The 14,787-nt window shown below is 38.0% G+C and overlaps 2 protein-coding genes across 2 annotated transcripts; both read left to right on the top strand.

Moving 5' to 3' along the window:
- The first annotated feature begins 12,004 nt into the window (after positions 1 to 12,004).
- LOC124126553 (extensin-like) lies at positions 12,005 to 13,042 on the top strand. Its single transcript, XM_046490019.2, has one exon. The coding sequence runs from the start codon at positions 12,005 to 12,007 to the stop codon at positions 13,040 to 13,042; it is 1,038 nt and encodes a 345-aa protein (XP_046345975.2).
- Positions 13,043 to 13,659: 617 nt separating this feature from the next.
- On the top strand, positions 13,660 to 14,556 carry LOC124126554 (formin-like protein 14). Its single transcript, XM_046490021.2, has one exon. The coding sequence runs from the start codon at positions 13,660 to 13,662 to the stop codon at positions 14,554 to 14,556; it is 897 nt and encodes a 298-aa protein (XP_046345977.2).
- Positions 14,557 to 14,787: the final 231 nt, after the last annotated feature.

The following is a 14,787-nucleotide window of genomic DNA, read 5'->3' as shown; positions in this document are numbered from 1 at the left end:
TAGGTTTCTATTTATTAATTTTCTAAAAAAATAATGTCTGAATAAAGAAATAAAAAAGTCATATGTAACTTAAATTTTGACATAAAAGTAACATTCAAAATCAGTTGTTTTATTCTGAAAGTTATTTTTTCTTCAGTTATTTTGAAGGCACGGATGTAGACTAATACTAACTATAGATCAGTGGTAAAGACACGGATGTATACTAATACTAACTATAGATCAGTGGTAAAGACACGGATGTATACTAATACTAACTATAGATCAGTGGTAAAGACACGGATGTATACTAATACTAACTATAGATCAGTGGTAAAGACACGGATGTAAACTAATACTAACTATAGATCAGTGGTAAAGACACGGATGTATACTAATACTAACTATAGATCAGTGGTAAAGACACGGATGTAAACTAATACTAACTATAGATCAGTGGTAAAGACACGGATGTATACTACTACTAACTATAGATCAGTGGTAAAGACACGGATGTATACTAATACTAACTATAGATCAGTGGTAAAGACACGGATGTATACTAATACTAACTATAGATCAGTGGTAAAGACACGGCTGTATACTAATACTAACTATTGATCAGTGGTAAAGACACGGATGTAAACTAATACTAACTATTGATCAGTGGTAAAGACACGGATGTATACTAATACTAACTATTGATCAGTGGTAAAGACACGGATGGAGACTAATACTAACTATAGATCAGTGGTAAAGACACGGCTGTATACTAATACTAACTATTGATCAGTGGTAAAGACACGGCTGTATACTAATACTAACTAGTGATCAGTGGTAAAGGCACGGCTGTATACTAATACTAACTATTGATCAGGGGTAAAGACACGGATGTATACTAATACTAACTAGTGATCAGTGGTAAAGGCACGGCTGTATACTAATACTAACTACAGATCAGTGGTAAAGACACGGATGTAAACTAATACTAACTATTGATCAGTGGTAAAGACACGGATGTATACTAATACTAACTATTGATCAGTGGTAAAGGCACGGATGGAGACTAATACTAACTATAGATCAGTGGTAAAGACACGGCTGTATACTAATACTAACTATTGATCAGTGGTAAAGACACGGCTGTATACTAATACTAACTAGTGATCAGGGGTAAAGACACGGATGTATACTAATACTAACTAGTGATCAGTGGTAAAGGCACGGCTGTATACTAATACTAACTACAGATCAGTGGTAAAGACACGGCTGTATACTAATACTAACTATTGATCAGTGGTAAAGACACGGATGTATACTAATACTAACTATTGATCAGTGGTAAAGACACGGCTGTATACTAATACTAACTATTGATCAGTGGTAAAGGCACGGATGTATACTAATACTAACTAGTGATCAGTGGTAAAGGCACGGATGTATACTAATACTAACTATTGATCAGTGGTAAAGACACGGCTGTATACTAATACTAACTATTGATCAGTGGTAAAGGCACGGATGTATACTAATACTAACTATTGATCAGTGGTAAAGACACGGCTGTATACTAATACTAACTATTGATCAGTGGTAAAGACACGGATGTATACTAATACTAACTAGTGATCAGTGGTAAAGACACGGCTGTATACTAATACTAACTATTGATCAGTGGTAAAGACACGGATGTATACTAATACTAAATAGTGATCAGTGGTAAAGACCATGCTGTATACTAATACTAACTATTGATCAGTGGTAAAGACACGGATGTATACTAATACTAACTAGTGATCAGTGGTAAAGACACGGCTGTATACTAATACTAACTATTGATCAGTGGTAAAGACACGGATGTATACTAATACTAACTAGTGATCAGTGGTAAAGACACGGCTGTATACTAATACTAACTATTGATCAGTGGTAAAGACACGGATGTATACTAATACTAACTATTGATCAGTGGTAAAGGCACGGATGTATACTAATACTAACTATTGATCAGTGGTAAAGGCACGGATGTATACTAATACTAACTATTGATCAGTGGTAAAGACACGGATGTATACTAATACTAACTATTGATCAGTGGTAAAGGCACGGATGTATACTAATACTAACTATTGATCAGTGGTAAAGACACGGCTGTATACTAATACTAACTATTGATCAGTGGTAAAGACACGGCTGTATACTAATACTAACTATTGATCAGTGGTAAAGGCACGGATGTATACTAATACTAACTATTGATCAGTGGTAAAGACACGGCTGTATACTAATACTAACTATTGATCAGTGGTAAAGGCACGGATGTATACTAATACTAACTATTGATCAGTGGTAAAGACACGGCTGTATACTAATACTAACTATTGATCAGTGGTAAAGACACGGCTGTATACTAATACTAACTATTGATCAGTGGTAAAGGCACGGATGTATACTAATACTAACTATTGATCAGTGGTAAAGACACGGCTGTATACTAATACTAACTATTGATCAGTGGTAAAGGCACGGATGTATACTAATACTAACTATTGATCAGTGGTAAAGACACGGCTGTATACTAATACTAACTATTGATCAGTGGTAAAGACACGGCTGTATACTAATACTAACTATTGATCAGTGGTAAAGGCACGGATGTATACTAATACCACTGCAAAAAAAATCCATATATACAAGCTTGTATATCCTTTGGAAAGATGATATTTCCAAAGGATATACAAGATTGGAAAGATGATATATACAAAATATACAAGTTTGTATATATGACATATACAAAATATACAAATTTGTATATATGGTGTATCCAAATTTGTTTTGTTTGTATATATTGGTAAAGGGAGATAATTATTATGTATTTGTGTATAATTATGATATATGTGCAAATTGAAGTGTTTTAAGTTGAGCACTGTGTTTCTTTGTATATGTTGGTAAAGGAGGATAATTGCTATGTATTGCTCTATAAATGTTTTGTATGTGCAAAGTAGTATCAGCAAGTTACAAAAAACTGATTTAGTGGCGGGTAACATTACTGGAAGGTTTAATTAGTACTCCACACTGTTAGCGGGAGTACATACTGTCCTTGCAATGATATTGACGGGTGGGCGGTTGAGGCGTCTGGTACTTTTCCTGGCGCGGTGCTTGGTATGTGAGTAGACTTTATGGTCAAATGCACAGAGGGGATTAGCTGTCGGGGGCGATAACTTCTGTATTGAAAGTGTTTGAGCTTGGATTTGTTTTACGGGGAGGCCGCGATGTGTTTTGTAACATGCTCTCGTGCACATATGCCAACAGAGTGGATTGCACAGAGGATGAAAACTATTTTATCACTACTTGAAAGTGTTGAATTTGGTTTGTTCTGAGCTGTCGGTTTCATTGTAGATATACATTGTTATAATGTGAAATCTCGGCGGAAATGCGGAAAATCGCGTTTTGTAAAACGGTAGTCCTTGGGGAAAATTGTATTATGAGCAACCGGATGCATAAATAACGTGTGTAATATATTCCCGTGTTATATTTTATAATACTTGTTCTTTAAATATTGTTATCAATGCGAGAACGAAGATTACCTTGAAAAAACACAACAGCATGCATATGTTCTAGCAAAAGGAAACTTGATATATATTCATTTGGCTTAATTTCTACTTTGGAAAACTTAGTTGGCGCTCTAAAAGCTTGACGCTGTATAATTTGGCACGCGCATGGTTGGGTGCAAACCATATGTACATCAATAATAATAGTAAAAATAATAATAATAATAATACATCATGATGGCAGTTTCAATGTAAAGATTAAGTATTTTTAAAGATATGGAAAATAAATCTTGATAACTGCTTTAATCTTTGATCTTTGGGAAAATAATAATGGAATTGGTTGAGTGACTAACGTATTCTACTTTAAAAGTGACAGGAACGTGATTTACATAATTAAAATATAGAATAATATACAAATTATAAGAGAGGGTTTGTGATTTATTTTGGGATGAAGTCAGTATTTAACTTGCGCTTTCCGACATTATGCGTATTTCGCACACGGTTAAGAAAAAAAATGCAATTCATTTATTTATAAAAAGTACGAATGCATCAATCCTACATCACAGGACCATGTACATAATTTGTTGAATGTTATTTCGTGAATACACAAATTGCATAACACATTCCCTGAGGACAAACCCAAATTGCCCGTCCCTTTGTGACAGGTGTCAAATTAGAGAATGTATTGCCACCATATTATGTCCCGGCACTTTTATGACATGTAATGAACCTAGTCAATCCCTGGGTCTGTAACAACAACATGGGTCTAATAAAATCAAAGTAACATAAATGTTACGTCATTCGAATTAAAAAAGAGACTGAAAAAATGTAACATGAATATAATTGCCCTTTTGAGGGTAATATAATTTTGGGAAAATATACGTTTTCTTGTATTTATGGACGACTTCACACAAGCTGAAAAATTAAACATATGTTTATATAGCTATATTTACATACATGGCATTAACATGTAATAATAATATTGATCATGTTTGTTAATTTGTACATTTCGTTGTTATTGGTATCCTGAGTATGTTGTAATAATGCATGTGTTCTGATCTTATTTGACGTAGATTACATGAACTAGTAGAGTGACTTTCTTTCATCAGCGTGGAAGGATTACCCACACATATACCCTTAATCCTTTGTCAAACAGAAAGAAGTCATATAGATATCATATCTAACTGGTACTAAAAGTTCACTATCAATCTCCTCTGATAACAAACTTACATTTAATATCCCCAAGCTACAATACCAAGCATGCTCATGGAGTAATTATGAGAAACCCGAATGATATCCTGTCTACGTGGTCACACCCGGTGATTGTTAAGACATTCAGACAATATGGCAGTCTGTATTCATTTCTTATATCCCAAAAGTCCCCACCAAGCTTCCTTTTATTAACATTGGGATGAGGGGAGATATACATATTGTATTAAATAATACATCAATACATCAAAACAGAACAAAAAAGATAGGTCAACAGTGCGGTTGATGGAAAGGGGTTTCCTAAGAAAAGTTATTTAACTCTTTAATACTTAATACGTGTCTCAAAGTATGTATTAAGTCTTACTACTAGTTATTATATATGTGCAAATCCACCCGAACGTCGGATGTACATGGCCGATTTCAAAATAGCTAAATTAGGCACTGTTCAAATTGTTTCCAATAAACCACTGATTAGAAACTCACTTAACCTTTAGAATAGAATCGTTTCTAAATATATTGTAGTTGGGGCATGTGTAAAAATGAATGCAGTGTACCATTGTGACAGCCACAAGAGCATGCATGATGTGTTATCTGAGATGTGTTTTTTAAGCCGATGGAAGTTTAAAGTGACAAAATCTGGTATCATGGCTTAACTGAATATAACATTGTCTAAGTTTAATAATCCTCTTTTTCCGGTGACTATTCCAATTATTAATGGTATCAGGTAGGAATGACTTGCATTCAGTTCTACAACGTATAGCCTGTGAATTGGTTAGATTTCTTTATATGTAATCACTAACAGCAAAGATGTTTTCCATCTTGTAAAAAGGTGTAATGGCTACGTTGGTCTCACTCTACATTTTCATGTGGCTTGTACCTCTTATTGGCCCACAAATAGTCCGTAATCAGTGAGTGGGCGAGGTAAAAATTAACGTCTCATCGGCATTATTTCAGCGTCCGTAATGAATTAATGTGTAGACATTCTAGGATTAATTCTTTTTCTTTGGTACAATTATCCAAAACATGGGAGCAAAATATTGGCAATATATATATGCTTGTTCATGACTTATGTAAAAGGGGTTATTTATCTGAGTGATTGAGTATGGTTCACGGCGGTGGACACCAGAAAGGTATTTAAGACAATTAATCATAGGGCTTACCTCGTTAACTCGCCAATATCATAATCTGACTGAAATATTAATACCAAAGTCCTTTCATTTTAAGATTAGGTTTTGCACTTGGGCACACTTTGACGTGATATTGAACAGTTTTCTTTTTCCCTGGATTAAGTTTTACTTGCATTCATTCATATGGTAATTTTCTCCAAATTGGCATTAATATTTTATGCAGTAGTATTTGGAACTGTCCATTTTGGGAATAGGGTTGACCCCACCGCAAGCACAGTAAACAGAAATTCCAAGGTGAATAATATGTACTATAGTTTGTTGGCTCGACATGCAAGACTCCATAATTTTAGCTATAAATTCATAGTAATATTAAATTAATTTTTTTTATAAAGAATTCATTGATGTATTTGACATGAGACGTAGCGACACTCATGTATTTTATAATAATGTACAATTTCAATGCCTTAAATCTGTTGCATTAAACAAATTCTTTGATTTGATGTTGTCATATTGTGACTCAATTTGTGTCTAGTCTTCCAAATGTTCTATTGCGAATACATATAGTGTCAGCGCTCATGATCGCCATATCTATGAATGGATGAAAATATCATCATTAATAAACTTACCTGAGCTCAATATGTGTTCTGAAGACAAATCGCTGTAAAGCATCTTGCACGGCTTCGTTCACGTTCACCCTCAAATGTACGAAAGGAAAATCTGCAACTGTGCGTGTTCAATGTTCGTTTGCATTTTTGTGACAGGCGGTCGTTATTTTCATTAAGATTCCACAAATTCATAAATCACAACTGATGTAGCTGCCTTGGTTAACTGGAGTCAGGATATAACTAATTACAAACTCTGTTCTAATTATGCTAATCGAGGAAGTGCATTATACTGGATGACAAACTTAGTAATCCTTTCACACTAATCCTTGTTTACAATGAACGCATGTCAAATGACTAAATAAACATCCTTTTTTATTTTTTTAAGTAGAAGTATCACAATGGGCGGTGAACACAACTGTTTGTAGAATGATAGTTTCAGAAAGGAATACAAATACAAATATACAGAAAGGGGTTTAAAATGGTTTCTTTCTTTGCATCCACGCATTGTTGTTGTGGATGCAGTTATTTGCTGTCGGAATTGTTTTTGCAATTCAATTAGTTAATTACATGTCACATGACAACTGCATGTCACGGGGGCCTGGACATAAATCACGTGGTGCACTATTAGGCCTATAATAACCCCCAACCTTGATTCTGCATCAATTCAACAACTCCTGAATCCTCATCGACTCCTGAACACTTAGATTTTGACGTTGTCATCTTGATCATCAGAACCATCAAAGGCGGCAAAATACAGTAAGCAACTTTTCTCCCACTTTTCAATTCAGATGTAGACAAGTACAACACGTTTAGTAATGATTTAAAAAATTGTACGAGTTTCTTAGTGTCAATAATTAGTAGAACAGACGTAAAACAGACATACGAATGGACACGTTATAGACAACAATCCTATATATTTTAGTAACAATGATTAGTTGGAGTGACCAGTATTTATTTGCAAAAAATAGATTTATAAAAGTTCAGCTTATTAAGTACAATACACCCATCAAATAGAGCTGCATGTGTCAGGGACCCAATCTAGATAGCGCCAACATCTAGAACCGCTGCGCCGGAAGTAGGTAACGTTTCTAGCTCTTACGTCGAGTAAAATCAGAAATGATTCGCGTGATACATATATGATGTACATATATGTGAACAGCCTCTCGTTATTAATGCCCTTTAATTGTAGTCATCTTACTATTTGATCGTTTGTGCCACACAAAGCTATAAGTTCCGTAATAAAAATACGGAAAAATGAACAGATTAATCTCATGGACATATATTCAAAAATGGTAGCATAACGAATGAAGTAATGTTTTAATTTCCGTTCCCATAATACTGTTTAGATGAAACACCGTTAGCAACTTGAATGGGAATAAACAGTGGTAGCTGTCACTAGCCAAAGGATACTAGACTATACAAGAACAGTTTTAGCATCTCACACCGTCCCGACAGGCGCCAACCTCTCAAATATTGCACAACATATATTGATGGCGTGGTATGATATTAATATTACATTGTTTCTTGAATACTGTGCGAAGAATATTTTGTACGATGGCAAGATTCAAAACAAGTATCATTATCTTCTTTGCGAGGAATTTAGAAGTTGGAGTATTGAGAGAGGATAAGATCTGTGGATGAACAACATCACTTGTTTGATAATGGTGTTACAACATACACCTAAGCGTCGCTCCTAACTGTAATAAAGACGATGTTCATCAATATATCTTATCTCTACTCAGTTTTCATTATCGCTAAAATTAGACAAAACTGTAATTATGGTTTAACATGTGTGGTAGCACAGCTAGTCCCTGTAAAATTTTCATTTAAAAAAAATAAATAAATGTTTTTCTGAAAATGTCCATGAAGCGGATTGGTCAAGAAGTTTATATGAAGACCACTCCGGAATACAATGATTCAAAAATGCATACATGATATTGTAAATATATCTAGATTTTTAGACAGGATAATGCATAGATAATATTCCAACAGTCAGATTAACCAGATTAAACAGATTCCTCTACGCTGGGCAAACACTGGTCTATGTAGAATCATATCGTTATCTGGGACTACGGGTTGACGAGCATCTAGATATGTGAAACTGTGAAAGAGTTGTACAATTCTGCCAGCCATGCTTTGTCTTATTCTGTTGGGTGTATGTCTTATGATGTTTTTTATGAAACTGTATGAAAGTCTTGTTGAGCCGGTAATGTTCTATGGCTCTGGTATATGAGGATAAAACGTTAATCTAATCCACAATAGAGCCCGTAATTATTTCTTGGTGTTAGTAACGGTACCTCCATGTATAGCCACTAATGGAGACATGGGTCTCTCCTCCCCGTTTGTTACATTACATGCTAATGTTTTTAGACTACCCCAAGATTTAATAACAGTACTTGTAACGCTTTGATGAAGAAAATGGTTACTATGTAAAAGTTCATGGAGTTGTTAAAATTGCCTGTAAACTTAATATTTATGATGTTATGAATATTATGACTGCTCCAATGTCCCGAAAGAAGAAAATTGCCCATATTAAAAACGTTCTCGTAAACAAAGATGAACTGAGCTGGAGAACAGAGCTTTGGAACGATAAACATAACGTTAAGGGCAATACATTAAGAACTTTCATGATCGTAACGTTGTTGCTCCTTATGTTTTAAATACAGGGACCACCGTCGCATTTTAGCTAGTTTTAGATCTGGATCGAAACAGGACGATTTACAACCCCCCAAACCTTTTAGAAAATAGAATCTGCCCACACTGTTTTAAAATTGTTCATAAAAGTTTGTCGAAAATGAATTTCACTTCATTAAATGTTATGTCCTTTATGATCTTAGAAGTATTTTACTTAGATAATGGTCATCTCTTTTGAAACACGTGACGCATTCATAAAATAACTTCCTCTGTAAGGTTCACACCCAATTGTCAGACATCCCATTTGGCAGGTGACCGAATCATCAGACAGACCAGTCAAGTGTGACCAGTGTATTCGCCTGGTCTAAACTACTAATTACTGTGCTGCTCTCGACTGTGGGCAGAGTAAGCCATTCACCACTCGTTAAGTGATACAGATTAACCAGATTCCTCTACGCTGGGCAAACACTGGTCTATGTAGAATCATATCGTTATCTGGGACTACGGGTTGACGAGCATCTAGATATGTGAAACTGTGAAAGAGTTGTACAATTCTGCCAGCCATGCTTTGTCTTATTCTGTTGGGTGTATGTCTTATGATGTTTTTTATGAAACTGTATGAAAGTCTTGTTGAGCCGGTAATGTTCTATGGCTCTGGTATATGAGGATAAAACGTTAATCTAATCCAAAATAGAGCCGGTAAATTATTTCTTGGTGTTAGTAACGGTACCTCCATGTATAGCCACTAATGGAGACATGGGTCTCTCCTCCCCGTTTGTTACATTACATGCTAATGTTTTTAGACTACCCCAAGATTTAATAACAGTACTTGTAACGCTTTGATGAAGAAAATGGTTACTATGTAAAAGTTCATGGAGTACTAAAGTTGTTAAAATTGCCTGTAATCTTAATATTTATGATGTTATGAATATTATGACTGCTCCAATGTCCCGAAAGAAGAAAATTGCCCATATTAAAAACGTTCTCGTAAACAAAGATGAACTGAGCTGGAGAACAGAGCTTTGGAACGATAAACATCAATGTTTAAAACTACTTTCAACTACTTGTTGCTGGCGTACGCATTTTATATTGATCAAACTGTTATTAAGATCTGTAAAACATAACGAAATACAAATTATTTCATAACATCATATAGTTGTCATAATGAAAATAGTATTAAAGCATTATTGTCACATGCAATAATTATACTGTTCGGTATCATTAGTAAACTTTGCAACCACATATTATGTGAAACATTCTATAAGAGGTGAGGAAATTGAATGAAGCAGTGGTAAAATCTAACCATATATACAAAATTGTATATTTTGGAAATACCAACTATACAAAATTGTATATTTTGGAAATATCAAATATACAAAATTGTATATTTTGTATATATGGGTATTTTTTCTTGTGTACTAACTATTGATCAGTGGTAAAGACACGGCTGTATACTAATACTAACTATTGATCAGTGGTAAAGGCACGGCTGTATACTAATACTAACTATTGATCAGTGGTAAAGACACGGCTGTATACTAATACTAACTATTGATCAGTGGTAAAGACACGGCTGTATACTAATACTAACTATTGATCAGTGGTAAAGGCACGGATGTATATTAATACTAACTATTGATCAGTGGTAAAGACACGACTGTATACTAATACTAACTATTGATCAGTGGTAAAGGCACGGATGTATACTAATACTAACTATTGATCAGTGGTAAAGACACGGCTGTATACTAATACTAACTATTGATCAGTGGTAAAGACACGGCTGTATACTAATACTAACTATTGATCAGTGGTAAAGGCACGGATGTATACTAATACTAACTATTGATCAGTGGTAAAGACACGGCTGTATACTAATACTAACTATTGATCAGTGGTAAAGGCACGGATGTATACTAATACTAACTATTGATCAGTGGTAAAGGCACGGATGTATACTAATACTAACTATTGATCAGTGGTAAAGACACGGCTGTATACTAATACTTACTATTGATCAGTGGTCAAGGCACGGATGTATACTAATACTAACTATTGATCAGTGGTAAAGGCACGGATGTATACTAATACTAACTACAGATCAGTGGTAAAGGCACGGATGTATACTAATACTAACTATTGATCAGTGGTAAAGGCACGGATGTATACTAATACTAACTACAGATCAGTGGTAAAGACACGGATGTATACTAATACTAACTATTGATCAGTGGTAAAGGCACGGATGTATACTAATACTAACTACAGATCAGTGGTAAAGGCACGGATGTATACTAATACTAACTACAGATCAGGGGTAAAGGCACGGATGTATACTAATACTAACTACAGATCAGTGGTAAAGGCCTGTCAAAGATGTCTGTGGGCTGCACATGTAGGCGTATCTCCAATTCCATTGAAGTCCATGGCAGTATAACTATTTAAGATTTGAATGCTTGATTAAAAGGAATTGTCGTGGGAAGTAGCAAAAAAGCTGATAAATAAAATGAGTTTGCATTATTTCATCGATGCGATATAGATCTATATTAGCCCAGACTGACAGAATGCCTAGCCATTTACTGGCGTTGAAAATACCGCGGCAATATATCGTTTTTCATGGCGATTTCCAAGCTATCTTTCATCGTGACAATTTGTCTTTTAGTTGAAGACTTGACAAATATTGATCTTCTAAACAATAATCACTACAAAATATGTGCTAGTTAACAATATTCAGGTGTAAGCGAACATTTTTTAATGAAGGTGTAACAGGGTAACGCTTTAGCTTGGTTCCGTCGCTACATGTTACTAGTTGTCGCAGAGATAATTAATTATAAGATTATAAATAGTTAAGGTAGTAAGTCCCCTCTATCCCCTCTATGCCTCCATCAACTCTATCCCCTCTATGCCTCAATCAACTCTATCTACCTTATTCCTCCATCAGCTCTATCCAATCTACCTCCTCTACTCCTCCATCAACTCTGTCCCCTCTATGCCGCCACCAACTCCATCAACTCTATCTCCTCTACGCCTCCATCAAGTCTACTCCATCTTTTCCTTCACCAACTCTATCTCCTCTATGCCGCCACCAACTCCATCAACTCTATCTCCTCTACGCCTCCATCAAGTCTACTCCATCTTTTCCTTCACCAACTCTATCTCCTCTATGCCGCCACCAACTCCATCAACTCTATCTCCTCTACGCCTCCATCAAGTCTACTCCATCTTTTCCTTCACCAACTCTATCTCCTCTATGCCGCCACCAACTCCATCAACTCTATCTCCTCTACGCCTCCATCAAGTCTACTCCATCTTTTCCTTCACCAACTCTATCCCCTCTATGCCTCCACCAACTCCATCCCCTCAATGCCTCCACCAACTCCATCCCCTCTATGCCTCCACCTACTCCATCCCCTCTATGCCTCCACCAACTCCATCCCCTCTATGCCTCCACCAACTCTATCTCCTCTATTCTTCCACCAACTCCATCCCCTCTATGCCTCCACCAACTTCATCCCCTCTATGCCTCAAACCAACTCCATCCCCTCTAAGCCTGTACCAACTCCATCCCATCTATGCCTCCACCAACTCCATCCCCTCAATGCCTGTGCCAACTCCATCCCCTCTATGCCTCCACAAACTCCATCCCCTCAATGCCTCCACCAACTCCATCCCCTCTATGCCTCCACCAACACTATCCCCTAAATGCCTCCACCAACTCCATCCCCTCTATGCCTGTACCAACTCCATCCCATCTTTGCCTCCACCAACTCCATCCCCTCTATGCCTCCACGAACTCCATCCCCTCTATGCCTCCACCAACTCCATCCCCTCTATGCCTCCACCAACTCCATCCCCTCAATGCCTCCACCAACTCCATCCCCTCTGTGCCTCCAGCAACTCAATCCTCCCTATGCCTGTACCAACTCCATACCCTCTATGACTCCAACTCAATCCCATCTATGCCTCAACCAACTTCATCCCGTCTGTGCCTCCACCAACTCCATCCCCTTTATGCCTCCATCAACTCTATCCCCTCAATGCCTCCACCAACTCCATCCCCTCTGTGCCTCCAGCAACTCCATCCCCTCTATGCCTCCACCAACTCTATCTCCTCTATTCTTCCACCAACTCCATCCCCTCTATGCCTCCACCAACTCCATCCCCTCTATGCCTCCACCAACTCCATCCCCTCTATGCCTGTACCAACTCCATCCCATCTATGCCTCCACCAACTCCATCCCCTCTATGCCTGTACCAACTCCATCCCATCTATGCCTCCACCAACTCAATCCCCTCTATGCCTCCACCAACTCCATCCCCTCTATGCCTCCACCAACTCCATCCCCTCTATGCCTGTACCAACTCCATCCCATCTATGCCTCCACCAACTCCATCCCCTCTATGCCTGTACCAACTCCATCCCATCTATGCCTCCACCAACTCAATCCCCTCTATGCCTCCACCAACTCCATCCCCTCTATGCCTCAACCAACTCCATCCCCTCAATGCCTCCACCAACTCCATCCCCTCTATGCCTCCACCAACACTATCCCCTAAATGCCTCCACCAACTCCATCCCCTCTATGCCTGTACCAACTCCATCCCATCTTTGCCTCCACCAACTCCATCCCCTCTATGCCTCCACGAACTCCATCCCCTCTATGCCTCCACCAACTCCATCCCCTCTATGCCTCCACCAACTCCATCCCCTCAATGCCTCCACCAACTCCATCCCCTCTGTGCCTCCAGCAACTCAATCCTCCCTATGCCTGTACCAACTCCATACCCTCTATGACTCCAACTCAATCCCATCTATGCCTCAACCAACTTCATCCCGTCTGTGCCTCCACCAACTCCATCCCCTTTATGCCTCCATCAACTCTATCCCCTCAATGCCTCCACCAACTCCATCCCCTCTGTGCCTCCAGCAACTCCATCCCCTCTATGCCTCCACCAACTCTATCTCCTCTATTCTTCCACCAACTCCATCCCCTCTATGCCTCCACCAACTCCATCCCCTCTATGCCTCCACCAACTCCATCCCCTCTATGCCTGTACCAACTCCATCCCATCTATGCCTCCACCAACTCCATCCCCTCTATGCCTGTACCAACTCCATCCCATCTATGCCTCCACCAACTCAATCCCCTCTATGCCTCCACCAACTCCATCCCCTCTATGCCTCAACCAACTCCATCCCCTCTATGCCTCAACCAACTCCATCCCCTCTGTGCCTCCACCAACTCCATCCCCTCTATGCCTCCATTAACTCTATCTCCTCTATGCCTCCATCAGCCCCATCAACTAAATCTTCCCTATGCCCCTCTCAACTCAATCAACTCCATCTCTCCTCCATGCCTCCATCAACTTCTTCAACTAAATCTCCTCTATGCCCCAACCAACTCCATCAACTCTATCCCCTCTATGACTCCATCAACTCTATCCCCTCTATGACTCCATCAACTCTATCCCCTCTATGATTCCATCAACTCTATCCCCTCTATGACTCCATCAACTCTATCCCCTCTATGACTCCATCAACTCTATCCCCTCTATGACTCCATCAACTATATCCCCTCTATGACTCCATCAACTAAATCTCCTCTATGCCTCCTCCAACTCCATCAACTCCATCTGCACTATGTCTCAATCAACTCTATCTCCTTTCTGCCTCCATCAACTAAA

This window comes from Haliotis rufescens, unplaced genomic scaffold, assembly GCF_023055435.1.
Source record: "Haliotis rufescens isolate VD_foot unplaced genomic scaffold, xgHalRufe1.0.p SCAF_8, whole genome shotgun sequence".
Taxonomy (NCBI): Eukaryota; Metazoa; Mollusca; class Gastropoda; order Lepetellida; family Haliotidae; genus Haliotis; species Haliotis rufescens.
The sequence above is the reverse complement of the archived record's forward strand: the minus strand, read 5'-3'. Positions and strand labels throughout refer to the sequence as shown.

Excerpts from the sequence above, each read along its gene's own strand:
- LOC124126553 (XM_046490019.2), top strand. The coding sequence starts at position 12,005 with ATGCCTCAATCAACTCTATCTACCTTATTCCTCCATCAGCTCTATCCA.
- LOC124126554 (XM_046490021.2), top strand. The coding sequence starts at position 13,660 with ATGCCTCCACCAACTCCATCCCCTCTATGCCTGTACCAACTCCATCCC.